This window comes from Bubalus kerabau, chromosome 3 (genome assembly GCF_029407905.1).
Source record: "Bubalus kerabau isolate K-KA32 ecotype Philippines breed swamp buffalo chromosome 3, PCC_UOA_SB_1v2, whole genome shotgun sequence".
NCBI classification, from domain to species: Eukaryota; Metazoa; Chordata; class Mammalia; order Artiodactyla; family Bovidae; genus Bubalus; species Bubalus kerabau.
In genome coordinates, this window is record NC_073626.1 from 186,790,825 (window position 1) to 186,817,543 (window position 26,719).

Here is a 26,719-nt window from a genome sequence, read left to right on the forward strand (position 1 = left end):
TTAAAATCATACAGAATCTGAAGCCACCAACCCCCACCCGCCCCACTGCACCCCAGCGTACAGACAGTCAGTGTCAGCCACCCTGCTGTAAGTCCAACCATCCCCTCCATGCAGGTCGAGACATGAAATAACTGTCTTCAGAGTTTAAAAGCAATACAGCTCTGTGGCACTGGGGAAATCCAGAAGAGGCTCTGGTATCCCACCATCCAGAGATCCCCGTGATGACTGTTCTTCCAGACATTTTACTTGTCTATCTTTTTAATATGATTGGACTTGTGGCTTGAATCTCCTGGTTTATAGTCATACTACATGCTTGTGCCTCGTAGGAAGGTAACATCCAGGGGAAGGATGTTACTGCTGGTAATTGATTAAAAACCCTTTGGAGGGTTAAGAGTCTGCACTTCCACTGCAGGGGCCTTGGGTTCGATTCCTGGCCCGGGAACTAAGGTTCTGCAGGCCACACGGCATGGCCAAAAAGAGACCTTACAGGAGCCTGAAGAGGCAGAAAGTATTCTGGCTCCTTGAACATAGAAAATGGCCTGTTAGGATGAAGCTCAGATTATTTGAAGTTTGGGTCGCTGAGCATCTTTGGGTGTCCTTGGGCTGAGCATTATTGGGTCGCTGAGCATCTTTTTGGTTCTTCAGAAACACCTTCTCTCCTCTCCCGCTGGGCTCTGGGACGTCTCTGGGTAATTCCAGATGCTGGGCCCTTGTTCCATCTGCCTTCCTCATCTAATGCTCAAGGGGAGGGTGAGGAGTACCTTTCCAGAGAGAATAACCAGGAAAATCTAGCTTTTGTTGACACCTCAAAACTCGTTCATTCACTTGCTTATGTCACAGGCAATTTCCGAGCACTCACTCCGTGGCACACAAATGGCTGGGCCCGGGAATACTGGTGTGGAGGAGATCCAGTGCCAGCCCTCTGCCGCCAGGCTGGCCAAGCAGCGGGTGCAGCACCCACGGTTCAGGGTATGAAGACTTGGAACCGACAATTCATGCCACGAGCCAGGCTGCTCTCGATGAATGATCAATGCCTACAGACCTGGGGGGCAAAGGTCAGAAGTAGGGTCAGGGCTCCCCTGAGCCCCGGGGCTAACCTCCCTCTTTCCCACAGGCCTCCTCCCAGTCCCACACCCTATGGACCCGCGGGCTGGTTTTTCTGGTTTTTTCCTCCAAGGCAATTTGCATAGTTCTCCAAGAACTTCCAAGAAGCTGAACAGCCTGTTTTCAGACTTAGAGAGAAGGGAAGCCCAAGGTTGTTTCTTGAAATCTGGATAAGCATTATATAAGGTTTCTTTTTCTTCAGAACCTTCGTCATTGTGTAAAATGATTTTTCTTTTTCAGTGTTTTCTTTCCATTTTCTTTCCAACTCCTTGTGTGAAACAGAATGCTCTTAATTTAAATGTTTTGAGTTTACCTACCGTCTGTCTCCCTGCTACAGTGAGTCTCCATGGTGGAGGTGCTTGTCCCTGTGTCTTAGTCACTCCTGGGTCCCCAGCATGGAAGCAGCACCTGTAATACTTGTTGTACTTATCTGGTACGTGTTTGGTAAATTAACTGATTGATTTGGAGTGGAGGTGAATATTTAATTTGGGTTTATTTTAACTTGAGGTTCTCAAATTCTATAGCAATGCCGCAGTGCTTGTTTCTTTTTAATTGATTATGGACTCACGGGCAGTTGCAGAAATAGCGCTGAGAGGCCCAGCGCGCCCTCCCTCAGCTCTGCACGCGGCCCTGGCCTTCAGAGTCAGGTTGGACTCCTCAGCTGGGCACACTTGGTCCCCTCAGGGTGTAGCCTCTGGCAGCTTCCCCTCCAACCTCATTTCTTCCCTCCCCGCCTCTACACCCACCCATTGCCCAAGCCCTGGCTACACTGAGCATCCTTTTGGTTCTTCAGAAGCATCTTCTGTCTTCTCCGTTTGGGCCTGACACGTTGTCTCGTCTGCCGGGAACACTTCTTTCCCGCCCCGTCTGAGGTCGCCTTCTCCGGGAAGCCGGTGCTGGGCTCTCCTCTGCGTGTCTGGCTGTCTGGGTTCCCTCTGCCGCAGCATTTGCCCCACTGCTTTGCCGTCGTCTGTTACCTGTCTGTGTCTGCCACTGCCTGTTTCTCCTCCTAGATCGCCTTCTCCGGCCCGTCTTAGCTCCTGCAGGCCTCTGCTGGAACGGCCCCTTTCGCCTGATACCACTGCCACCCCTCCTTCCTCCTCACTTCGTACTCCCCTCACCCTGGTTGCTCTTCCCTGGCAGTCACCGAATACTTAACTGAATATTTACCTGCTTATCTACTTACTTACTGATTTCTTGGGCCTCCCTGGTGACTCAGATGGTAAAGAATCCACTTGCAGTGAAGGAGACCCCAGGCTCTCAGTGCAGGTCCAGTCCTCAGGTGGGGACAAGCCCCTGGAGGAAGACATGGCCGCCCACTCCAATATTCCTGCCTGGAGAATCCCATGGACAGAGGAGCCTGGCGGGCTACAGTCCATAGGGTTGCAAAGAGTCGGGCACGACTGAGTGACTAACACCATCACTTATCACTTATTTATTGAGTGGACTGTTCAGAGCATGGATCATGCATTCAGTTCCTCTGAGTGAAAAAAATCTCAGTTCCACCACTTAGTAGCTGTGTGATTATGGGCAAGTTACTTAAATTATTATGATTTTGACGTATCAGTATAGTATTGCCTGTCTCCCTTCTGAATGTGAGCCCCTTGAGGGCAGGGAATTTGTCAGTTTTGTCCCGTGATCTGCCCCAAGGCTGCCCAGAACAGGACATCCTGCACCATATATCCTTCTTCATTCGTCCAGCAAGTAGTGACTGAATACCAACCATATTCCACGGCTAGCTCAGAAAGCTCTGGGTACAGCAGTGAAGAAACACCCAGGGGCCTTCCTCGGGAAGTTAGCATTCTACTTATGCACACAAGTAAACAAATACTCTAAAAATATATTACTTAAGACGGAAGTAAGTATTACAGAAATAGAACAGGGGTACTGGGTTAGAGAAGCACAGTAGCTTGGCCTAGAGAAGGTGACATTCGGGCTGAAGCCAGAATGATGTGAAGGACAAATGCAAAGTGTCCCGGGCTGGGAGGACAGCAGGTGCAAAGGCCCAGGGGGAGGACCAGCTCGCGTATTTGAAGAGCGAAGACAGCCCGAGTGGCTGTAGTGCAGTGAGCACGGTGGGCAGGGGGTGTACAGGCTGGGATTAGAGGCAGGCAGAGGCCAGACCAGGACTGTGTAGACCACCATGAAAGGACTGGTCTTCATCCTGGGGCGATGGGAGGCCTCTGGAGGACTTTAAGCAGGGGAGTGACATGACCACTGTGTGTGACAACGAGGCCGCTCGGGCTGTTGTGCAGAGAATGGATTTATAGGGGTATCACGAGTGTATTTTGTTGAAAGGATGAACGAACGGATGAATGGATGAATTTGGCCTGAGCTGAGTTCTTTGGGCACTCAGCACACCCTCTTCCCTGCCGTGGTTAGAGGCAGGCCAGCTTAGGATTCTCTGATTAGAAGGCTGTTTCTTCTCGAGCTGAGACCTAACATGGGGTTCCCCAAATACAAGCCCAATAAACTACCACCGTGGGCTCCTCTGGGTAGGAGCAGCAGTTACTCCAGTCTCCAAGTGGCACGTGGTGGTGTTGATTAAAGGTTAGGAATCGCCGAGTCTGCTGACATCAAGGCCGGGCACTGCCCCCGGTCATCATCTTAGTTCGTGGTTTGTTGCTGTGCCCTTTGTTCACGGCCGTGGTCTGTACTGATTATCTGAGCCAGGGAGTTCAGTTCAGTTGCTCAGTCATGTCCGACTCTTTGCGACCCCATGGACTGCAGCATACCAGGCCTCCCTGTCCATCACCAGCTCCCGGATCTTGCTCAAACTCATGTCCAGCAAATCGGTGATGCCATCCAACCATCTCATCCTCTGTCATCCGCTTTTCCTCCCGCCTTCAATTTTTCCCAGAATCAGGGTCTTTGCCAATGAGTCAGTTCTTCGCATCAGGTGGCCAAAGTATTGGAGTTTCGGCTTCAGCATCAGTCCAGCCAATGAATGTTCATAATTGATTTCCTTTAGGATGGACTGATTTGATATCCTTGAAAAGCTATGACCAACCTAGAGAGCATATTGAAAAGCAGAGACATTACTTTGCCAACAAAGGTCCATCTAGTCAAGGCTATAGTTTTTCCAGTAGTCATGTATGGATGTGAGAGTTGGACTGTAAAGAAAGCTGAGCGCCGAAGAATTGATGCTTTTGAACTGCGATATTGGAGAAGACTCTTGAGAATCCCTTGGACAGCAAAGAGCTAGGGAAATCCACTCCAAAAGATCTCAAACCTGGGTTCCTGGAGCAGCCATTGGAGGCCAGTCTTGCTGGGTGACATTGGGCAAGGTCTTAACCTGTCTGGCCCTCAGTTTCTCCATCTGAAATGAGGGGAGGAGAATCCCTGTGCCTGACGCACAGGAGTGAACATGGGGTTTGGAACCAAAGTCTGGTTTGATTTTCATCACGTACGTACTGTGTGACCCTGGGGAAATCACTTGACCTCTCTGAGCTTATAGTTATAGGAGAGAGTCATAATGCCTCACATGCTACTTAACCTTACCTGGTAATTGTAAGAATTAAATGGATTTACAGTGCTTTGTGAGCTGTTAACCTGCTGTCCAGATGTTGGCTTGTGGCTTTAACTAGCTCAGAGTTATTTTGAAAAACAGATGCCATGTTAGCTGCCAACAAACTTTTAAATAATCCCTCCATGGATGTAATATTTTGAGAACAAAAGATTTTGTTGCTCAGCTGGATGAGAATGAATTGTGAGCCAAAGTCAGTGTGGCATATGGGTATTAATCTAGAAATCTCTGGGCAATAAGACGAATGTTTAAAACGGAGATGGTGCAAAACAAAAAAAAACCACGAGATTGTGGGTGAGATGTCTGCTAAGAGGTCTAGCTTTGGGTTCTATTCTGCTGTTCTCTGGCACGTGACCCGGGCCCAGATCCTCCTCCTCTGAGCCTGTTCCTCCAGGAACAGGGAGAAAGTGGACACTGTGGTAGTACCTGGCTCATAGAGCCGGCTGAGACAGTGTGTGTTAAAACTGCAGCCTGGGGGCCTGGCATCCAGTGACGGGTCCCTTTGGTTGCCTCTTACTCTTATTTATGCCCCTTTGCTGCATGCCAGGCACGGTGCTGAGCACTTGTTTGTTTGTTGATAATTTTATACATTTATTTCTTTAACATTTATGTAGTGTGAGCCCAGTGCCAAGTTCTGTCTTTTCAGTGCTTTATAAATACTGACTTGCACGGCGGTGTTCCTCGTTGCTTGCGCAGATCTTCCAGACACACACTATTATAGTTCATTTGTAGGTGAAGGAATCTCAGTGCAGAGAGGTTGAGCTTCCCAAAGTCCCACACCTTCTTCTCATCACACCGTCTGCCTGGTCCTGAGCCTGCATTTTGTATCTGCGGTGCCTGTGGTCACGGCTGGCTACCCTTCCTGGTCCCCCCTCCCAGGGCCCTTGGAGGCCTGGCTTGGCTTGGTTTGTCCCTACGCCTGCCTTCCCTCCGTCCACTTCAGCTGCTGGCAAAGAAGAACAGAGTAGAGGGAGGGGCAGAGGGAGGGCAGGGAGGCCTTACTCCCTCCCCACCCCTCTTCTGTGGCTGCGCTGGGCTTCTCTGCGGCATGCCGGCTTCTCTCATGTGCCGCATGGACTCTAGAGAGCTCGGGCTCAGTCGTTGCAGTGGGGCTTAGTTGCCCCTCAGAATGTGGGATCTTGGTTTCCCAATCAGGGATCGAACTCAGGTCTCCTGCATCGGAAAGCAGATTCTTAACCACTGGACCACCACGGAAGTCCCCCATATACACAAATCTTAAGTATACAGTTCAGTGGATTTTAAAATCACCACCTGGGTCAAGATACAGAACATTTTCATCACCTAGAAGCCTTTCTGTATCCCTTCTGGGCCAATATTCCTCCAATGGCAACCCCTCTTCTGACCCTTCTTGCTATAGATTGGTTTGACCTATTCTTCAAGTTCATATAAACATAATTCTACAGTATATACTCTAGTGAGTGACTGTCTGCTTATCATTAAGATTCACTCATGTTGAAGTCTGTGCGTCAGGCTCTGTTCTTTTTCATTGCTGTGTAGCATTCCATGGTATGACTAGACATAGGATGTCCGATCTACCCGTGGGTGAACGTGTGGGTGGTTTCATTTAGGACTGTTATGAATGAAGTTTCTCTGAGCATTCATGTACATGTCTTTTGGGGGACATAAGCCCTCATTTCTCAGGAGTGGAATTGCTGGGGTGTAGGGAAGACATCTGTTTAACTTTGCTGGATAAAGTGAGACCATTTTGCCCGTGGTTCTACCAAGTTACATTTTCCCCAGCTGTGTATGAAAGTTCTATTTGCTCCTTATTCTGTTAATATTATAGGTCTTTTTTAGTTTTAACCATTCTGATAGGCGAATGGACTTGGGCTTTTTTCCTTTTAAAATTTGTTTGCTGGGTCAGGTGTTAGTTGCAAGATCTTTAGTTTCGGCATTTGAGCCCTGGGTTGCAGCACCTGGGATCTAGTTCCCCAACCAGGGCTTGAACCCAGGCCCCTTGCACTGAGGGAGTGGAGTCCGAGCCGCTGGACCACCAGGGACGTCCCTCACTGGAGTTTTTCATTTCTGTGTCCTCAGTGACTAATTCACACCCCGCCGGTATGTTTGCAAGTTCTGTCTTTTTTCTTCATCAGCACTTGGTGTTGTCAGGTTTTCAAGTTTAGTCTTTCTGATGGATGAGTAGCCATGTCTTACTGGGGTTTTTATCTCTGTTTCTCTGATTCATGATGATGTTGAGCACCTCTGCGTGTGCTTATAGACCACTTTTGTGAAGATACGTGATATCTTTTGTGAAGTACCTATTCAGGTCTTTTGCTGATCTTAAATTTGCTTTGTTTCTTTTTCTTAGTGACTTGTATGAGTTGTTATCATTCTGGGGATACTCAGCCTTTGTGATAAACACATTTGAAAATATCTCGCCCTCCCCCACCTCCCAGTCTCTTAAAGATGATAACTAGAAGTTTTTCATTTGAATGAGGGCTGATTTATCCATTTTTTCTTTTATGATGGGTAGTTTGTGTCCTATTGAAGGAGGCTTTGCCAACCTGCTGAAAGCAGTCTTTCACTGGGATTTTTCCCTGCAGGACTGGAAATGGCCACAAGGGACGGGTCGGGCCCGAGGCTGCCCCGGGTGGCTGAGCCGGGTGTGGAGGGGGAGCCGCGTCTGCCCACGGGCCGGGAGCTGACCGAGGCCAGCCGCTTCACCTACGCCGCCCTCTGTGGCATCTCCTTGTCCCAGCTCTTTCCAGAGCCTGAGCAAAGGTGAGTGCTTCTATCTCACAGAGAGATGGTCGTGCTATTTCAAGGAGATGATTTGTGGCAGCCAGGCAGCCTTCCAGGTGCTACCAGACGGTACAAAGAGGACAAAGCCGTTGTCCTTGCCTTTAGGGAACTCACATCGTAGGGGGACAGCGATCCCTCATTCGGTGCCCACTCATTTATACCTTCACAAGGCATCTAAGGAGCACCTGCTTTTTGACCAGGCACCACTTGAAGTACATGGAAAGTGTATGTGAGTAAGATCAACAGGGCCACCTCTGCCCGTACACTCAAGGAGGACACCCCCTAATGCAGGACAAGATGTCTGTGCATTCAGTGAGCACCTCCTGTGTACTGAGGATTGTGAAAGGCCCTGTGGAGAACGCAAAGAAAAGCAAGGCCTGGCTCCTGTTCTCCTGGTGCTTACAATCAGGGGGCTAAACCAGGTGTCTGGGTTTGTGTGTTTTGTTTTGTTTTCATTTTTATTCACTTATTTATGTGTTTATGACCGTGCCGGGTCTCCGTTACTGCGCTTGGGCTTGCTCTAGTTGCAGCGAGCAGGACTTCTGCCTGACTGCCGTGCACATCACCTCACTTCTCCTATTGCCGAGCGCGGGCTCTAGGGCGTGCCGTCTTCAGCAGTTGCAGTGTGTGGGCTCCATTCCCCAAAGTGAAAGGGAAAGTCGCTCAGTCATGTCTGACTCTTTGTGACCCCGTGGACTATACAGTCCATGGAATCCGCCGGGCCAGAATACTGGAGTGGGTAGCCTTTCCCTTCTCCAGGGGATCTTCCCAACCCAGGAATCGAACCCAGGTCTCCCGCATTGCGGGCAGATTCTTTACCAGCTGAGCCACCAGGGAAGCCCAAGAATACTGGAGTGGGTAGCCTATCCCTTCTCCAGCTGATCTTCCCAACCCAGGAATCGAACCAGGGTCTCCTGCATTACAAGCGGATTCTTTACCAACTGAGCTATAAGGGAAGCCCTGGCATGTGGAATATTCCAGGACTAGGGGTCAAACTGTGTCCCCTGCATTGGAAGGCGGATTCTTAACCACTGAACCACCAGGGAAGTCCCCAGTTGACTGGTTTTAAGAGTGGACGGATGGGCTAAGTGCCACGATGGGGGATAGGTTCAGTGAGTGTTTGGAGTCGGAATAGTAGAGTGGCTAGGAGCATGGGCTTGGCCTTCAGGGATTTGCAGGGGAAAGTTTGGAGGGCCGGAGGAGGGTTGTTGGAAAGCTGGTGAAGTTGTTTGGAGAAACCAGGACAGTGATCCAGAGGAGGAGGAACAAAGGTGAGGCAGCCTTTTTCTGGAGCTGGGGACAGCTTGGGTGTTGTGGAGGGGCAGATGGAGCCCCCAGACTGGGACGGAGGGCCTCGGAGCACACAGATAGTGTTGCTGAGGCCGAAAGTGGTGGGTTTTGGGGACAGGAAGTAGAAGAAGGTTTCGCTTCTGCATTATTTCCAGGAGCCGCGCCCCCTCAGTCCCAGCATGGGCCCCTTGAGTAAACTCCTCTGTGCCTTGAGTCTTAGCTGGGCTTTTTTTTTTTATCTTTGTCATCCTCACCAAACCAAACACTTGTGCGTATTCATCTCCTTGGGGGTCACCTCCAGGAAGCCTTCCCAGACCCTCCTCACCTCCCGGACAGGATGCGTCTCCACCTGTCTGTCCAGTGACCTGCCCCCATGACCACCGGCATGCTGCACTGCAGCTCTTCCCATACCTGCCGCCCCACTCCTGTCCCTGGAGGGCAGGAACTGCCCTGTTCATCGCTTGAGTGCCCAGTGCCTTGCACACAGCTTGGTGTAGCGAAGACAGTAAAGATTTGTGAAAGGAAGGAATGGATACATACTGACTCTGTTAGCACAGGAGACAAACCACGGGATTTGGACTCAGATCTGGGTTCAGATCCTAGCCCTGCCACTTTGCGATGACATGTGACCCCTGGCAGGTTATTTGGCTTCCCTAAGCATCGGTGTCTTCAGCTGTAAAGTGCGGCTAGTGATGCCCACCCTGCAGGGTAGTTCCAGAGTCAAATGAGATAATGTAGGTAAAGCATGTAGTGCAGTGTTTGGCTGCTGCAGTACCGTACATCACACCCTCACAGAATAAGACTCGAGGCGAGAAGGGGAGGATGAGGATGCTCTGCAAGTCTCTCTCATTAGGGAGGAACTCTTTCCCAGGATACCCTGCAAAGGCTTCCCCTTTTATGTCATTGGTTAGAGCCTTGCCTGGAAGGGAGGCATGGAAAAACTAAAGACACTTGTCATTCTCTGTCTCCATCATGGCAGGGGGCTTCTACTGGCCCAGAAGAAGGGGCTGGAGAATCACTGCTGCTGAGAAGCGGCCATCCATCAGAGAGGGTGGTCCTGGGGAAGGAATGTCTGGATGGCTCCTGCAGAGCCTGGCACAGAAAGTAAAGAAAGTGAAGTTGCTCAGTCGTGTCCAGCTCTTTGCAACCCCATGGACTGTAGCCTGCCAGCTTCCTCCATCCATGGGATTTTCTAGGCCAGAGTACTGGAGTGCGTTGCCATTTCCTTCTTCAGGAGATCTTCCCAACCCAGGGATTGAACGCTGGTCTCCCGCATTGTAAGCAGACCTTTACTGTCTGAGCCACCAGGGAAGTCCTGGTTTCTTTCTTTCTTTCCTTCTTTCTGGAGGTTAGAATTTATCTCATTGGGTGTTCTGTTCCCAAGCAAGCAAGGGCCCAACTCCTGCAAGGGTCCAACTCTCTCCCTGCTCCAACCCATACCTGTGCCATACTTCAGTTCAGTTCAGTTCAGCCGCTCAGTCGTGTCCGACTCTTTGCGATCCCATGAATCGCAGCATGCCAGGCCTCCCTGTCCATCACCAACTCCCGGAGTCCACCCAAACCCACGTCCATAGAGTCGGTGATGCCATCCAGCCATCTCATCCTCTGTCATCCCCTTCTCCTCCTGCCCCCAATCCCTCCCAGCATCAGAGTCTTTTCCAATGAGTCAACTCTTTGCATGAGGTGGCCAAAGTACTGGAGTTTCAGCTTTAGCATCATTCCTTCCAAAGAAATCCCAGGGCTGATCTCCTTCAGAATGGACTGGTTGGATCTCCTTGCAGTCCAAGGGACTCTCAAGAGTCTTCTCCAACACCACACTTCAAAAGCATCAATTCTTTGGTGCTCAGCTTTCTTCACAGTCCAACTCTCATATCCATACATGACCACTGGACAAACCATTGCCTTGACTAGACGGACCTTTGTTGGCAAAGTGATGTCTCTGCTTTTCAATATGCTGTCTAGGTTGGTCATAACTTTCCTTCCAAGGAGTAAGTGTCTTTTAATTTCATGGCTGCAATCACCATCTGCAGTGATTTTGGAGCCAAAAAAAATAAAGTCTGACACTGTTTCCACTGTTTCCCCATCTATTTCCCATGAAGTGATGGGATCAGATGCCATGATCTTAGTTTTCTGAATGTTGAGCTTTAAGCCAACTTTTTCACTCTCCTCTTTCACTTTCATCAAGAGGCTTTTTAGTTCCTCTTCACTTTCTGCCATAAGGGTGGTATCATCTGCATATCTGAGGTTATTGATATTTCTCCCAGCAATCTTGATTCCATACTTAGGAAGCTCTTATCTTTCCAGAAGCTGCCCCAATCTGGTAAATCCCTACCTGATAAGCCGGTAGATATGCAGGGGAAGAGCTTTGCGTACTTTGTTCACATAAAGAAATATTTATGAACCTGAACTGTGTGCCAGACCTGTGCTGGGCACCACCTCCACCTGGGAGGGCACAGGGAGAAGTTATTGTTCTGTGTGCACCCCCCTCCCAAATCCACATCTGGTCTTAAGCACACAGGGCTGTGGCTGAGCCAGAAGCATTTGCCTTGGGGGTGTTTCCTTCCTGAAAGTTGAGCGTGTGTGCGTGTTAAGTCACTTCAGTCCTGTCCAACTCTTTGTGAGCCTGTGTAGCCCGTCAGGCTCCTCTGTCCCTGGGATTCTGTGGGCTTCTGTGCTGCAGCGCAGCATGTGCAGCCCTTTCCACGTGGTTGATCTCAGTCGTCTTAAGACCCAAAACACACTTGGGAGGCAGGGCGGTCTCTGCAGTGGTTCAGCGTGGCCTCTGGAGTCCGAGACTTGGGGGCTTGGACCCTGGAGCTGTCACATAACCTCTGTGGGTCTGAGTATCATCCTTGTTTCTCGAATGGAGGTAAAAACAGTGCTTCCTGCCCTTGTGGGGCTGTACCCAGAAGTCAGCGAGCCCATGTGTATGGAGCAGCAAGCACAGGGGCTGGTGGATAGTTGCTCTGCGGTCGCCATGAATTCTCATTGCCATTGATTGTCATATGTTTTGACTGGGGCTTCCCTGGTGGCTCAGACGGTGAAGAGTCTGCCTGCAATGCAGGAGACCCGAGTTCAGTCCCTGAGTCAGAAAGATCCTCTGGAGAAGGGAATGACTACCCACCCCAGTATTCTTCACCAACCACATCAGAAGCATTACCAAGACCCCGCCATTCTGCAGTGCTGCTGCCTCGTTTAATAGATTGCCACACTGGCCCTTTACATATGTTCTCATTCATTTGTTTATCCAAAGAAACACCTGCATAGGGCTTTACACCTGCCAGTTTTGTTCTGAGCACGTGACACCTGCTAACTCGGCTAATCCTTTCGACAACCCCATGAAGTAGGTTTCGTCCTTCTCACCGGTATTTCCAAGGCACAGAGAGGCTGAGTAACTTGCCCAAGATCACACAGCTCACGGCAAAGCTGGATTTGATCAGAGTTCATGCTCTTCACCCTTCCACGCGTGAGATGCAGCGCTTCTCTGCATCCATGGACATAGGGCCCGGCCACGCCGCTGCCCTCAGCCCCGAGCCCTTTCTGCATACATGTTGACACAGAAACGACACTTGATCCACTTAGTCATCCCTGCCCCCCACTCACACCCACACATCGCCCCAGGGTAATTCCAGTAATTCCAGCGGGGCAAATCATAGTAACTGTAATAACGGTAGCTAACATTTATGGAGGGTTATCATGTGCCGGGTGCTTTTATCTTGTGATTTAATCTTTCTGGCCAATCTCTGAAGCAGCCCTGTTATCATCTTCACTTTACAACAGAGGAAAATGAAGCTGAGAGAAGCGAGGGAGGCTGTGAAGCCAGGCACCGAGGGGGCCAGAACTCTCCCAGGGGTCAGGTTTCAGAGCCCAGCTCAGCCCTCTTCACTACCTCCCTTGGTCACCTTGTAAATAAAATAGTGATGCTGGGACTTCCCTGGTGGTCCAGTAGCTAAGACTCTGCGCTCCCAATGCAGGGGGCTCAGGTTCAAGCCCTGGTCAGGGAACTAGATCCCACACGCTGCAGCTAAGACCCGGTGCAGCCAAGGGAATAAATATGTTTAAAAAAAAATGTAAATAGTGATGCTAACCAACATTAATTATCTACTGCGTGCCAAGCCTTGCTTGTCGTGCTTTATATGTAGCTTCTCATTTAATCCTCAAGCAGTTCTATGAAGTCGGTCTCTTACACCCATTTTCAGGTAAGGAAACCGAGGCACAGAGAGATCAAGGTACTTTCACAGCCTCGCTCAGCAGTGAAGGACGTTTCCACCGACTGCAGAGGGGGCCACCCACGTGGGCTGGGCCTGCCTCAGCTGCAGAGAGCCACCCTGCCCAGGGTTCTGCCCACTTCCTGGGGTATTTGTTGTCCGATGACTCTCTGATATGAGGGTATGAAGGCCCAGCCCTCTCGCCCCACTGGGGGACATCTCTCAGGGGTCACCCCATCTTCAGATCTCCCCACAGGATCAGCTGAGACTTCTGTTGAGACTGGATCTCAGCTCCCTCCCACCCACCAAGTTCTTCATCCTCCCTGCCCATCCACAGGTGTTGAACCTGAGGGAATCCCCAGTAATCATTTCAGAGCTACTTCCTGGGAACCTGGACCAAAACGGTGGTGTTCCCAGGATTTGAACCTGAGTCCTGCACCCACCTGCACGGGCCCAGCCTGCAGAGATCTCTCTGCTTGGGCTTTGGCAGCAGCAGCTCTGAGGAATGGGTTGGGTGTGCTGCCTGGGATCCATGGAGACCAGAGCCAAGCAATGCCAGCAGAGAGCCTCCTAAGGTCACCCCCACGACCAGGGAGCTTGGCTTGTTTCTGGGAAACCTTTTCTCAGAACTTGCCTAATCACCTCCCGGCTGACTCTCCTGCTCCACATCCCAGTGGTAGCTTTGAATCAAAGCCTGATGTGGGCTCTGCCAGGGTCCCCAAGATGCCACGAAAGTGAAAAAGTGTCAGTCACTCAGTTGTGTCCGACTCTTTGTGACCCCACGGACTGTAGCCTGCCAGGCTCCTCTGTCCATGGAATTCTCCAGGCAAGAATACTGGAGTGGATTGCCATTCCCTTCTCCAGGGAATCTTCCCCACCCAGGGATCAAACCTGGGTCTCCTGCATTGCAAGCAGATTCTTTACCATCTGAGTCACCAGAGAAGTGCCCCCAAGATGCCATGGGCTTCCTGCATCTCCTGGGGTCCCTTCTGCCCTGGAGTACCCCATCCATCCCCCACCCAGGGACCCCTGTGGGACTCAGCTCAAATACTCAGTATGGACAGAGACCCCACGGTGATGGTTGCATAACTTCCTCCACACTTTGTCCACTTCTGCGGCGGCCAGCGTGTTTCTAGAAAGCATGTCCATGGCTGTTTCCAACAGCAGGAGGTCTCCATCTGCGGGAAGCCTTTTCTGGTTGCCACCCCTCACCTCCCAGATGGATTCGGGGCCCCCTCTCTGGACTCATCAGGGCTGGATTCCTGCCTCTGTCCTAGCATGTTGCATGGCGCTAGACCAGTTAGTTCCATCTGGGTCTCTACCCCTCAATGAGCTTCTTATCCAAGATCCGTCTTGCTCATTTTTTATTTCACAGCCCTCAGGGCAGGCTGGGCTCAGGGTGTTTGGTCAGTAACTAACTGCTCATTGCCCTCATTCCTATGGTTTATCAGCTCCTTGTGGTTAAAGTTTTGGTGGAGTAAGGTCAGATCCGCTCTCCTGAAATCAGGTTTGGCTCTCTCGCTATGTTCCATGGGCCACAGTTGCCATGGTTTTTTGTAGATGCCAGCTCTTCACATCCCTTAACATGTCTCGTCTTGTGAGTTGCATGGTCCAGGGTCTCAGCTGTGTTTGTCTTTCAGATCCTTCTGCACAGACTTTGTGGCTGGCCTGGTGAAGTGGCTGGACCTGTCTGAAGCCGTCTTGCCTACCATGACTGCTTTTGCCAGTGGTCTGGGAGGCGAAGGAGCAGACGTATTTGCTGAGGTTTTGTTGAAGGACCCCATCTTGAAGGATGACCCACTGGTGATCACTCAGGTACACCCACTGCCCAGGTAGCAGCTGCTGGGGAAAGTAGACAGCTTCCTCTCAGAGTCAGCCTGAATATCACTTCTAGTTGTGTGGGGGGAGTTCAAAGGTTAAATATTGCATCATAATATCTGATGATACGATGATCGATCATTATCGAATATTTACTATTGATTTATTACTTAAACATTGCTTCTTATATGTTAGCACCTTTACTCATATGAACTCATTTAATTCTCAGAGCAATTTTATGAGGTAGATAAAGTGATCATCCCCATTTTATAGATGAGAACATTGAGGCACAGAGAGGTTTAATAACTTGTTCGAGGTCACACAGCGGATTTGAAGCTTGGCCATCTGACTCAGAAGCCCGTGTTCCTAGCCGTTAAGCTGTGGTGCCTCTTTTCGGAAGCATCAGCTCTGCTGTGTGCCCTTGGGCGTGTCACTCACCTCCTCTGTGTGCATTTGAAGAAGGCAGATGCTTGGCCCGGGCTCTCGGTGCCAGCGGAGCACTTTTAAAACAGCCCTTGCCCTCCTTCATCTGACTCCCTGAAGTTCTTATGCATTTGTTTGGTTATGTGCTGGCTTGTTGGTCTGGCTTGCCACTCAAATGCAGGGCAAAGGTATTTTGTCTGCCTTGTTTTCCCACTTATTGTTAAGAGTCAATAAATGTATGTCCAGTGAGCAGGCTGGTTACGTATCAACCTATCGCTAATTCCTGTTACTTTTCCCTCAGGACCTTCTGAGCTTCTCACTCAAGGATGGTGAGTTGATAGTTCCTAAGTTCTGTAAATTGTGGGCACGTGTCTCCCCCTCAGCCAGGGAAGCCAGGGTTAGGTGTTGCTCTGTGGTCCCATGCTCGTGGCCTTTTCAGAGCAAGAAAGGGAAGGGAAGCCAGTAGCGCTGGGGGGCCGGGGAGCTCTCCATTCGTGCCAAGCGCCAGCGGCGTGATGCTCCTTGCGGTTTTACTGATTCCTCACCCCACCCCCCAGTCTCACCTTCTCAGTAGCTCTGGAGCCTGGCTCTTGCCCTCCAAGGTCTGTTCTGCTGACATCAGGGAGAAGGAACACAGAATTGAAAATGACATTCCAACAGCCTCTGCACCGTGTAATAAAGGGAAGTTTCAGGGACTTCCCTGGTGGTCCAGGGGTTAAGAATCGGCCTTGCAATGCAGGGGACACATGTTCAATCCCTGGTCAGGGAACTAAGATCCCACAGCCCACTCGCCATAGCTAGCGAGCCTGCACACCACAACGAAAGATCCCACGTACCACAGCTAAGACCAACTCAGCCAAATAAATAAACACTTTTTATAAACAGAAGTTTCCCCGAGTCTCCACCGAAACTCTGGCTCGTGGGGGATTGGAGGGGTAAGAAGAGGAGGAAGAAGAACAGGATTTCACAAGTAGGCGTAGCACACACAGGAGCGTTGGCAGGAGAGAGCGCTCAGAGGAGGGTCACGGGGGCCGGAGCCCAGTGAGCTCTGCACGGTCACAGGGTCCCAGGCGGTTCCCGTGGAGTTTACAGTCTGAGAAGCGCAGCTCTGAGGCTCAAACCCCAACGTGGCCCTTTTCCAGCCACGCGAAAGTTTTAACTCTGTATCTCAGAGCTGAATGCGGATCACGCAAGGGTGATCTGGCCCAGCCCCTGCTTTTATGCAGGCACAGCCTGAAGTAACACGTCTTCCTTTAAAAAAAAAGATTATTTATTTTGGCTGCACTGGGAGACATGGGTTCAATTCTTGGGTCGGGAAGATCCCCTAGAGGAGGGTATGGCAACCCACTCCAGTATCCTTGCCTGGAGAATCCCCAGGAAAAGAGGAGCCTGGCAGTCGCAAAGAGTCAGAGACGACTGAGCACGACACAGCACTGGGTCTTACTTGGGGCTCTCAGGATCTTCGCTGCACGAGGGCTTCTTAGTTGCAGCATGCAGGATCTAGTTCCCCAACCAGGGATGGAACGCGGGCCCCATGCATTGGGAACGCAGGTTTAGCCAATGAAGCCGCATGGCTGAGCTGTGGTCTGAGGATGTGGTGGAGCTGGTCTGAGAATCCTCGGCAGAATCCCTTTTATTTCTGCAAACTGAAATGAGGGAGTATTCGATCGTCCTGGATGCTCTTAGAATGAGAGGTGGTTTGCCCGGAGGTCTGGGGCGCGGGTTTCGGGAGAGCAGGGTAGTTGGTCAGCACACACACACACACGCTCACATGATCGTCATGGTAACGACAAAGCACCGGGTCCAAGCACTTGCTGGGAGGCCAGACGGCTGCCGGGGGCTGTGCAGACTTGGAGTCCTCCCTGCCCCCTGAGGGGTGCTGGGAGGCTTTGTTCCCATCTTGAGGGTCAGGGTCCTCTTGGGTGAGACTCATATTTGCAGGAGGAGTGACTGGGGACCAGAGAAGGGAAGGGGCTTTCCCGGCAGCACACGGTGGCAGGTGGCCTTCTGGTAGGAACCAGGTCTCTGGCCTCCTGGGCCAGCCCTCTGTCCCACGGCCTTATCACGGGGGAAGCAGCTCCTGTGTGTGCCAGACTCTCCCTTCTGTCTCCCAGAGCCATGTGTATCCTAGCCCGCCACCTGCCCGCACCTGCCAATCACAACCCTTCTGAGCGCCCATGAGCACCCCAGGACACCTTAACTTACCGCCCTTTGCTGTGTGTACCCTTGGCCTGGCTCTCCCAGAATAGTTAGAGTGGGTTTGAGGTGGCCTGTCTGTAATATCATCGTCTGGTACTTCATGCCCTCCTGGGGGCGTTCTCGTAGGCAGCCTCTAAACTGGCATTCAGTTCAGTTCAGTCGCTCAGTCGTGTCCGACTCTTTGTGACCCAATGGACTGGAGCACGCCAGGCCTCCCTGTCCACCACCAACTCCCGGAGTTCACTCAGACTCGTGTCCGTTGAGTCGGTGATGCTATCCAGCCATCTCATCCTCTGTCGTCCCCTTCTCCTCCTGCCTTCAATCTTTCCCAGCATCAGGGTCTTTTCAAATGATCAGTTCTTTGCATTAGGAGGCCAAAGTATTGGAGTTTCAGACTGGCATTGCCTGTTAAATTTCTCTGGAGAGTCCCCCCACTTGCTAAGCCCCTGCTCATGCTGGTGACTGCCCCTGGGCCTTGTCAAACATTGTTTCACAGCATCCTCATCCCCATCCTTTCATGTAGACATTCCCCTTCACGGATCAGCAAACTGAGGCTCAGAGAGGTAAAGGAACAGGTCTAAGCTGTTAAGTGGCAGAGCCGACATTCTAAAATAAGTGCTGTTAACAAAAACCTTCTCAGATTTTACCCATAGGAGTTGGAGGGATGCAGAGGCATCCCCATGGGAATATAATAATCCCTCACATCTAAGCCGGCTTCCCAGGTGGCGCAGCGGTAGAGAATCTGCCTGCCAAGGCAGGAGACTCAGGAGATGCAGATTCAATCCCTGGGTCAGGAAGGTTCCCTGGAGGAGGAAATGGCAACCCACTCCAGTATTCTCGCCTGGAAAATTCCATGGACAGAGAGGTCCATGGGGTCACAAAGAGTCGGAGATGACTCAGCAACTGAGCATGCATGTCTAAAGAATACAAGTCTCTGGCAGCATCTGAGGGGTACCTTTGGTTTGTCTCAAAGCCCCTCCAGATGCTGGCATCTACAAATAGGAGCATGGTCAGTGACACACCAGGACCCCCAGTGGGAGCTGGTGGAAGGGCTCAAAAGTTCCCCAGAAGGCAGAGGTAGGTAGCCCCTCCAACCATCCAGATGGCCCTCGTTGGACACAGGTGGGCCCCGGAGAGATGGCAGGTTCAGTTCCAGCCCCCACAGTAAAGCAAGTCACGTGACCATATGTGGTTTTCAGTGCATCTAAAGTTATATTTACACTATACTGTAGCCTGTTACGTGTATAATAACACCGTGTCTAAAAGGGGGTCACAAAGAGTCAGACACGACTGAGCGACTGAACTGAACTGAAAAATCCAGTGGACAAACTTTAATTTTAAAATGCTGTTGGAAAAAAATGGCACTGATAGATGCTGGATGCAGGGTTGCCATAGACCTTCAATGTGTAAAAAACAAACAAACGAAACAACACATTATCCGCAAAGTGCCATCAGGGTAAAGCGGAAGCCTGTAGTTGAGAAAATGATGCCCGGAGTGGCAGCGGCTACTGTTGTCCTGTCCAACTCTGTCCTTATTAATGAAGAACCAAGGACCAAGACGACAGAGGATGAGATGGCTGGATGGCATCACCGACTCAATGGACATGAGTTTGAGCAAGCTCCGGGAGGTGGTGATGGACAGGGAGGCCTGGCGTGCTGCAGTCCATGGGTGGCAAAGAGTTGGACACAACTGAGCAACTGAACTGAACCGAAGGACCAAGAACTGGGAGCACTGGGGGATCTGCCCGCCTGGTGTTAAAATTCATCAGCAAGTTGCTGAATGTCTCTGCCTCCGTTTCCTTGGGCATCAAATGGGCACCACAGTACTCTTTACCTCGAAGGGCGGTGGTGAGGACTGAGTGGAATAACCCAGGTCAAGTGCTGAGAGCAGAGCTGGCGCCCAGGACGCAGCCCCTGCGTGCTGCAGGCCGCGGTGGCCGCAGGGAAATGGCAAACTCCTGGGAACCAGGAAACCTGGACTCTCATCCTGTCTCCGAGACACTCGTGATGTCAAGTCACTTCTCTGAACTTCAATTTCAAATACGAAGAGGCAAGCGCTCAATGCTACTTCAAAGCAAAACAAAGCTGTCTTTGGTCCTAAGAACACAGTCGAGGATCTTGTAAGGAGAAGGTCAGTGTCATAGTTGGGCCAGTTGTTCAAGGCCTATCTCGTAAGCTCCGTGAGGGCAGGGCTCCTGTCTGGCTTCTTCACTGTTGTTTCCCAGTGTCTGCAATGCTGGTGGACAGATGGTGGGCATTTAGTGTTTGTTGGATGGATGGAGGGATGGTAGAATGGATGGATAGAAGGAAGAATGGATGGTCTTTCCTTAGAGCGCAAGCTTAGGCACTAGCAAGGCGGTTTGTCTGGACTGTAGGGTTAAGCCGTCTTTTTCTGCAGAGACTGAGCGGGTAGGTCACACAGCACAGAAGAAAGCTGTCTGTCTGTGTGGCTGCGTTTCTCTGGGTGTGAGGCAGGGTGGTTAGTCGTGGAATCAGCCCAGGAAATCAACATGAAGAGCTGCAGGTCTCAGAACTTCCTGGAAGGTTGACCTTTTACTGACAATGTTGGGATCTTAGTCATGGAACGATGGCCGTCTTGGCAGCAGTAGGGTGGAATTTCTTTGCACACTAACCATTTTCTTCTCCTCACCCGGTAACAACCCATGAAGCCTCTGGCCTGCCTAGCTGGAAAAACAAGCCTTTCATATGTTGACGGTTAAACTGAACCTGAGCTCACTAAACCGGGTTTTCACAGTCGCGGCACTGCAGACATTGGGGACTGGATAACTCTTTGTGGTGGGGCCCCGCTGTGCCTTCTGGGAGATTTGGCCACCTCCCTGGCCTCTTCTCACCAGACACCAGTAGCCCTCCCTGACTTGGAACAACCAGAAATGTTTCCATACTTTACCAGATGTTCTTGGGATGGGGGTGGGGAGCACAAAAACGTCCCTAGTGGAGAACCATTGGTCCAGGACCCACAGTGTGGCCAGGTGGGGCTGGTTTACTAGCAGTTGGTGGTCTTCAGAAGTGACCTAGGAACTTCCCTGGTTGTCCAGTGGTTAAGAACCTGCCTTGCAATGCAGGACACGTGGGTTCAATCCCTAGTCTGGGAACTAAAATCCCACGTGCTGCAGGGCAGCCGAGCCCACACACCGCAACTAGAGAGACCACGTGATGCCTCAGAGACCCTGATTGCCGCAACTAAGATGAGACACAGCCTACACAAATAAACAAATAGATAAAAGTTACCCAGTTGCTGTGGGTCATGTAACACAGATGGTGAATGACTGTGTAATATATAATCCTTAGATCAACTGCTAGAATAGATAACTGTTATCTCCACTGGGAGGAAATTAGGCTCAGGAGGTTAGGTAATCAGAGGTGAAATTTCAAAATAAGTTTCAAATTCCATTTAAGGCAGTGAGTCTCATGGTGAATTATGAGCCAGAGACGTAGCTGAATCATGGTTCTCGCCCTCTGTACCCTGAATCCAAAGATAGCTTTGGCTCCGGGCAATGGGACCCAAGGAGGTGCAGCTGCAGGAGACAAAACCACCTTCACTGCAAGCCCGGCTCCGCTTTCTGACCCGGTCTTTATGACTGAATTGCAAAGCCTGCCTCGCCGATAAATCAGAAAAGCCTGAGAGGTCATCTTCGATCGTGGTGGAACACACACATTGTCACCTGGTGGCCTGGGTCTCCGTCAGGATCCTTAAGACTCGGCAAGCTTGTTATCGGTATTGAACTGATTGACGCATTCAGCCAGTAAGAACTGAGCCCCACTGCGCGTGCCAGGCCCTCTGCTGGGCGCCGGGAGGAATCCTCCCTGGGGCAGATGCTCATGGAGTGCCTACTGTGTGCCAGCCCTGAGCAGAGTGCTTTTATGATTTGTTTCAGCCCCTCAACAGCACTGGGAGGTAGATGATGCTGGCCCCCGCCCCCTCGTTGTGCTGACGAGGCCGAGGCAGCCCAGAAAGGGGAATCAGCTGCCTGAGGTCACACTGATGGGGAGAAGGAGGGCAGGAGTTGAGCCCAGGCATCATGGTTCCAGAGTCTACTCTTATCTTCGGCTATGCAGCATGTGGGATCTTAGTTCCCCAACCCAGGATCAAACCCATGCCCCCAGCAGTGGAACCTTGGAGTCTTAACCACTGGACCCGCCAGGGAAGTTCCCCACCATGCACTCTTGACTGGTGTTCTCCTTCCAACGAGGAGATGAAATGATAGAACCCTCATCCTTACAGCTGCCTTTAAGGGGATTTGATGAGGCCAGAACCAAGAGCGAGCACCCCGAGAGGCAGGGTCCTGAGGAGCGGCCAGACGGGGCAGCATCTAAGAAGGTGGAGCTGGAGGAGGGTTTCGGAAGAGGCCCCTCGGCTCCCATGACCACTGGCCTTGAACTACTCTTGTTACCACCTGAGTGTCCTTCATTGTCCCCCCAGAACAAGCCATGAAAAGGCAGGAGTCATACCTGGAACTATCTAAGGTCAAGTCCTGCCCTGAGTCGGGGTGCATCTTAGAAGCCCCACCCCTCCAGCCACACTCTCCCCACCAGTGTGAACACCCTGACTTGTAAGTCAGTCCAGCGCCCAATGTGGGGGCCCAGGGGGCATGGGACTGGAGGTAGGTGTGCTTTCTTTGTATGAAAAAGAATTCACTGAGGGTGAAACAGTATTAATATTTCAAATGCTATATAACATGTACAATTAGAAAAGTTAGGGGGAGGCCTTCCCTGGTCGTCCAGTGGCTAGGACTCCACACTCCCAATGTAGGGGGACCAGGTTCAATCCCTGATCAAGGAAACTCGATCCTATATGCTGGATGCCACAGCTAAGACTCAGCCCAGCCAAGTAAATAAATAAATAGAAAATAAGAAGAGAAGAGTTGGGGGAATTCCCTGGCAGTTCAGTGGTTAGGACTCAGCACTTTCATTGCTGGGACCCAGGTTCAATCCCTGGTTGGAGAACTAAGATCCGTCGAGCCACATGGCATAACCCAAAAGAAAAAAGAAAAATTGGCCCATCGAGGGATGGCAGTGCGGTGTGCTGGGTAAGTGGTTGTATGAACGTGGCCTGAGAGTGCCCTCGGACCCTCAGGGAGCGGTGAGACAGGTCCCCAGGCTGACTCAGCAGCTCACAGCCTCACCCCAGCAGTCCTTGCTTCCTAGCATCTAAGGATCTAGGAAACATGACAATTTATCATAAAAAGGGTACTATCAGCCACCCTTTCTCAACCACAGTCCATGGGGTGGCAAAGAGTTGAACAAGACTTAAGTGACTAACACTTTCACTTTCCAGCCACCTTTATCTGAGGACTAATTTATAGAATCACGCTGTGGCTCAGACGGTGAGGAATCCACCTGCACTGCAGGAGACCCAGGTTTGATCCCTGGGTCGGGAAGATCCCCTGGAGAAGGGAGTGGCAACCCACCCCAGTACTCTTGCCTGAAGAATCCCATGGACAGAGGAGCCTGGCAGGTTAAAATCTATGGGGTCGCAGAGTCAGACACGACTGAGCGACTGACACTTTCACACTTGACCACTTACTGCATCCTAGGTGCTGGCCAGGTCCATCACATGTGTCTTCTCGTTGCATCTCAACAAAAGCCAGATTAAAAAGATATTCTTGCCCCCATTGTACAGACGAGGAAACTGAGGCTTAGCGAGATCAAGAACTTGTCCGAAGCCGTTCAGCTATAAAGATAATCAGATGAAAATTCAAACACCAGTCTGTGTGGCAACTGCCTGAGTTTCTGCCTGAGTTCCTTTCCTTTGGTCTTGAGGGCAGCCCCCCACCCCCAAGGGAAGGGCTTGGCAGTGATCTCTTCCCAAAGGTCTGGGATGCTGCTGCTCTCTATGGAGGGGCGAGGTCAACCCCAGGCTGGTCACCCCGGCTCCCGAACTCAGAGCTGTACTGAGTGCAGAGGCTGGTTCAGTGCCTGGCAATGGAGGTTGTACTGCTGAGGTTGTACCCCCAAGGAGGTGCATGTGGCTGTGTAGGGAAGGTGGGGCTTATCATGATGCCTGGGGTACACCTGGCATTTAGTGCCAGGCTTCGTGGGTGCTGTTCATCCTTTAATGCACAGCACAGTGTTAGACGGTGAAGTTCAAAGTGCGGTAGCTGCTCTGTTGAGATAAGGGTGAGAGAAGGAGCCCAGGGGTGTGAGTTCTAACCCTGGGTCTGTCCAAACACACTGCGTGACTTTGGACTTGTCCCTTGCTCTACCTAGGCCAGGGGGACCAGTTGGGCTCCAAGGGTGGAGACTGGGGTGGGTACTGGGGCTGCACAGCAGTTGAAGGCTAGTGTTAACTCCGGCTCCACTCAGGGCAGAGTTCGTGTTCCCCTCCAAGATTCTCCAGAGTAGACTGGCTGGGTGTTGGGTCATTTGTATGTGTGCCTGTGGCCCATAGCCTAGGCCTACGTGTGGGATGGTGTGGTGGTGGTTGTTCAGTCGCTAAGTCACGTCTGACTCTGCAGCCCCATGGACTGCAACACGCCAGGCTTCCCTGTCCTTCACTATCTCCTGGAGTTTACTCAGATTCATGTCCATTGAGTCGGTGATGCCATCCAGCCATCTCTTCCTCTATCACCCCCTTCCCCTTTTGCCTTCAGACTTTACCCAGCTTCAGGGTCTTTTCCAAGGAGTCAGTTCTGCTTATCAGGTGGACAAAGTACTGGAGCTTCAGCTTCAGCCTCAGTCCTTCCAATGAATATTCAGGACTGATTTCCTTCAGGATGGACCGGTTTGATGTCCTTGTAGTCCAAGGGACTGTCAAGAGTCTTCTCCAACACCGCAGTTCAAAAGCATCAGTTCTTCAGTGCTTATAGCTTTCTTTCTGGTCCAACTCTCACATCCACACATGACTACTGGAAAAACCCTTGCTTTGACTAGACGGACCTTTGTCGGTACAGTTGTGTCTCTGCTTTTTAATATGCTGTCTACGTTTGTCATAGCTTTCCTTCCAAGGAGCAGATGGCTCTTACTTCCATAACTGGGAGGATTAGCAGCCCCGATTGCAAGCCTGTCCGGTGGCTTCCGGCCTTTTTAGGAGCGCCGTGGATGCTGGTTTCCTCCCCTGCAGAGGTCTCAGGAGGAGTCTTCATCATGTGGCTGCTTCTAGGCATGAGTGCCCCAGACCTTCTGAGATCGGGGGTTTGCTAGTTTGAACAAGTGCAGAGGCCCTGGGGCAGGAATGAGCTTGGCTCCTTGGTGGGACAAACCCTGGTGTGTGAAATAGGGACCAGTAGAAAGTGAGGTGGGAGAGGGTGGTAGGAAGGGGTCAGATGGTGTACAGCCGTGCAGACCATGGGGGAAAATGTGGGTTTTATTCCAAGTGCATTGTGGAGTTTCAAGTTGGGGAAGAGAAGCTCCCACATTTGTGACTTTATCTTTCAAGCTGCTGTGTGGCAAGTAAAGTGTGGGGGCAAGGGTGAAAGATGAGAAAGCGGGGAGATGGCTGGTGAAACGCTGTGGCTGTCATGGTGGCCGTGACAACAGAGAAGGGGAGCTGTGCTCAGACTCGGGATACGTTTTGGAGGGGTAGCTGTCAGTATTAGCTGGTAGATTGGGTGTCAGGGGAAGGGCAACAAGAAAAATCAAGAACATTGCCCAGGCTTTTGGCCTGAGCCCCAGGTCAGGCTCTTTATTGAGATGGGATGGATTGGCCCTTGAGGAGTCAGTTAGTTGCCTGGCAAGTTGTCCTGTAGCCCAATATTCCTCCCCACCTCCTCCACCACTCACCACCTGCGTGAAGTAGAGCCTCAGCTCCAAGTCCAGCAGTCTGGCTGTCAAGGTCCTTGAAATGACCCTTCCACGAGGCTGACATTCCAGAATCCCTTGCCCAGGAATACCTTGGAAGGTTTTAATCACCTGGCACCTGGGACTCTATATTCCAAAAACTAAATCATGGCAACCTTGACCAATGGAGTATGAATTAGTAGCTAATTATCATCGCCAGCAATTAATCACCATGGCCAAGGCTTATTAATTCCCACAGCTTGATTATGACCTGCGTTCAATGGTCAGTGACCCTAGGAGGGAGCAGGGAGCTCCCTTATTCTTGGAACATCAGCGGATCAGTAACCCCAAGACATGACCTGCCGGCGTCCGTCTCCCTGCACGCAGCCAGATCCACATCCAGGGAGGCAGCTGAGGGCAGTGGGACGCGTACTGCCAGACCACAGCTCACTCCAAGCCCCTCACTCCAGGGAGGACTGCAGAATTACCATGCAGCAGAGGAGGCCGGTTCTGCAGTGTTCATACAGGGCTCCTCGTGGGCCCGGAGTCCTCTGCTTGAAACTTTGTGAGATGACTCTCACAACTTCTACCTGAGCAAAGGCTAATGACCCCTACCTGGGTCATTAATTGAACATTTATTCTTTATGCCGGGTGCTCTCCTAGGGACTAGCGAACACACAGAGTTTATACATATAGGCTTTATACTTCTCGGGGAGAGAAAAACAAAAGTAAGTGGACATGATATCAGACTTGGGCAAGCTCTGTGTGGAACGAAATACAAGGCAGAGGGGTCGAGGGATGTGTGTCGGGGTCAGGGGGGCCACTCTGGACAGGAGGCATTGGAACAGAGACTTGAAGGAGGAGGAGGTGCCCCACAAGATCAGGGGAACGAGCCTCCCAAGTGGTGGAAACAGCCCAAGAACAAAGGCTCTGTAGCAGGAACATTCTAGAAGATGAGGTCATGGAGTGGGCCAGGGGCCTTGTAGTCAGTGTGGCATGGGATTTGGTTTTTATCATGACATCACCTCCTTAAACAGCTTTGGGATGTGAAAATTGGAATCTTTGCTAATTTGACTGCTGAAAAACGCCACCTTGCTTCTGATTCAGGTTCGTGAGTTACCCACTGCTCTGCCCCGGAAGCTGTGCTCCTGTTAAATGCACCGGCTGGGGGCCCTGAGTCTGGGACGTGTCTCGGGTTCGGATCTCATGCATCGCACTGCGGTGAGCATCTCTGTGCTTGGGAGCTGAACTGACCCCTCCTCTTTCTCTCTCTCTCGAGGCTGCTACGATGCTCGGGCCCGCGTCCTCATCTGCCACATGGCCTCCCTCCTCCGAGCGCCCTTGGAGGAGCTTGACCTCCTGGAAGAGACCTTCCTCGAGAGCCTGAAGGAAAGCAAAGAGGAGGACTCTGAGTAAGGGACCCCTGACCCTTGGCCCCGCCTATCGGGAATAGAGGCCTCCCACTTCTCAGATAACACAGTCCGGTCTGCCCCTCCTCCCGCCTAGCTGAAATCTCAGATTTCCACTCCAGTGGACTTCTGAGATGTCCACCACTTCCACCCATTAGGAGACCCTGAATGGAGAATCCCGGTGCAGCCCTGACTTGCTGTGTTACACTTTAGCAAGTCACTTTCCCTCTCTGGCCTCCACC

General features: G+C 51.3%; 1 protein-coding gene across 7 annotated transcripts in view; it reads left to right on the plus strand.

Moving 5' to 3' along the window:
* The window catches only part of TMCO4 (transmembrane and coiled-coil domains 4), a 103,692-nt gene that overhangs the window by 16,413 nt on the left and 60,560 nt on the right, over positions 1-26,719 (plus strand). For 5 of the 7 annotated variants that reach the window (XM_055574280.1, XM_055574279.1, XM_055574281.1 and 2 more), the window contains 4 exons: positions 7,195-7,372; positions 14,532-14,706; positions 15,434-15,461; positions 26,348-26,480. In XM_055574280.1, the coding sequence (XP_055430255.1) occupies positions 7,203-7,372; positions 14,532-14,706; positions 15,434-15,461; positions 26,348-26,480 (506 nt within the window). In that variant the 5' untranslated portion in view covers positions 7,195-7,202. The remainder of the gene's footprint in view (positions 1-7,194; positions 7,373-14,531; positions 14,707-15,433; positions 15,462-26,347; positions 26,481-26,719) is intronic. The other 2 variants (XM_055574285.1, XM_055574284.1) reach the window with 1 other exon arrangement.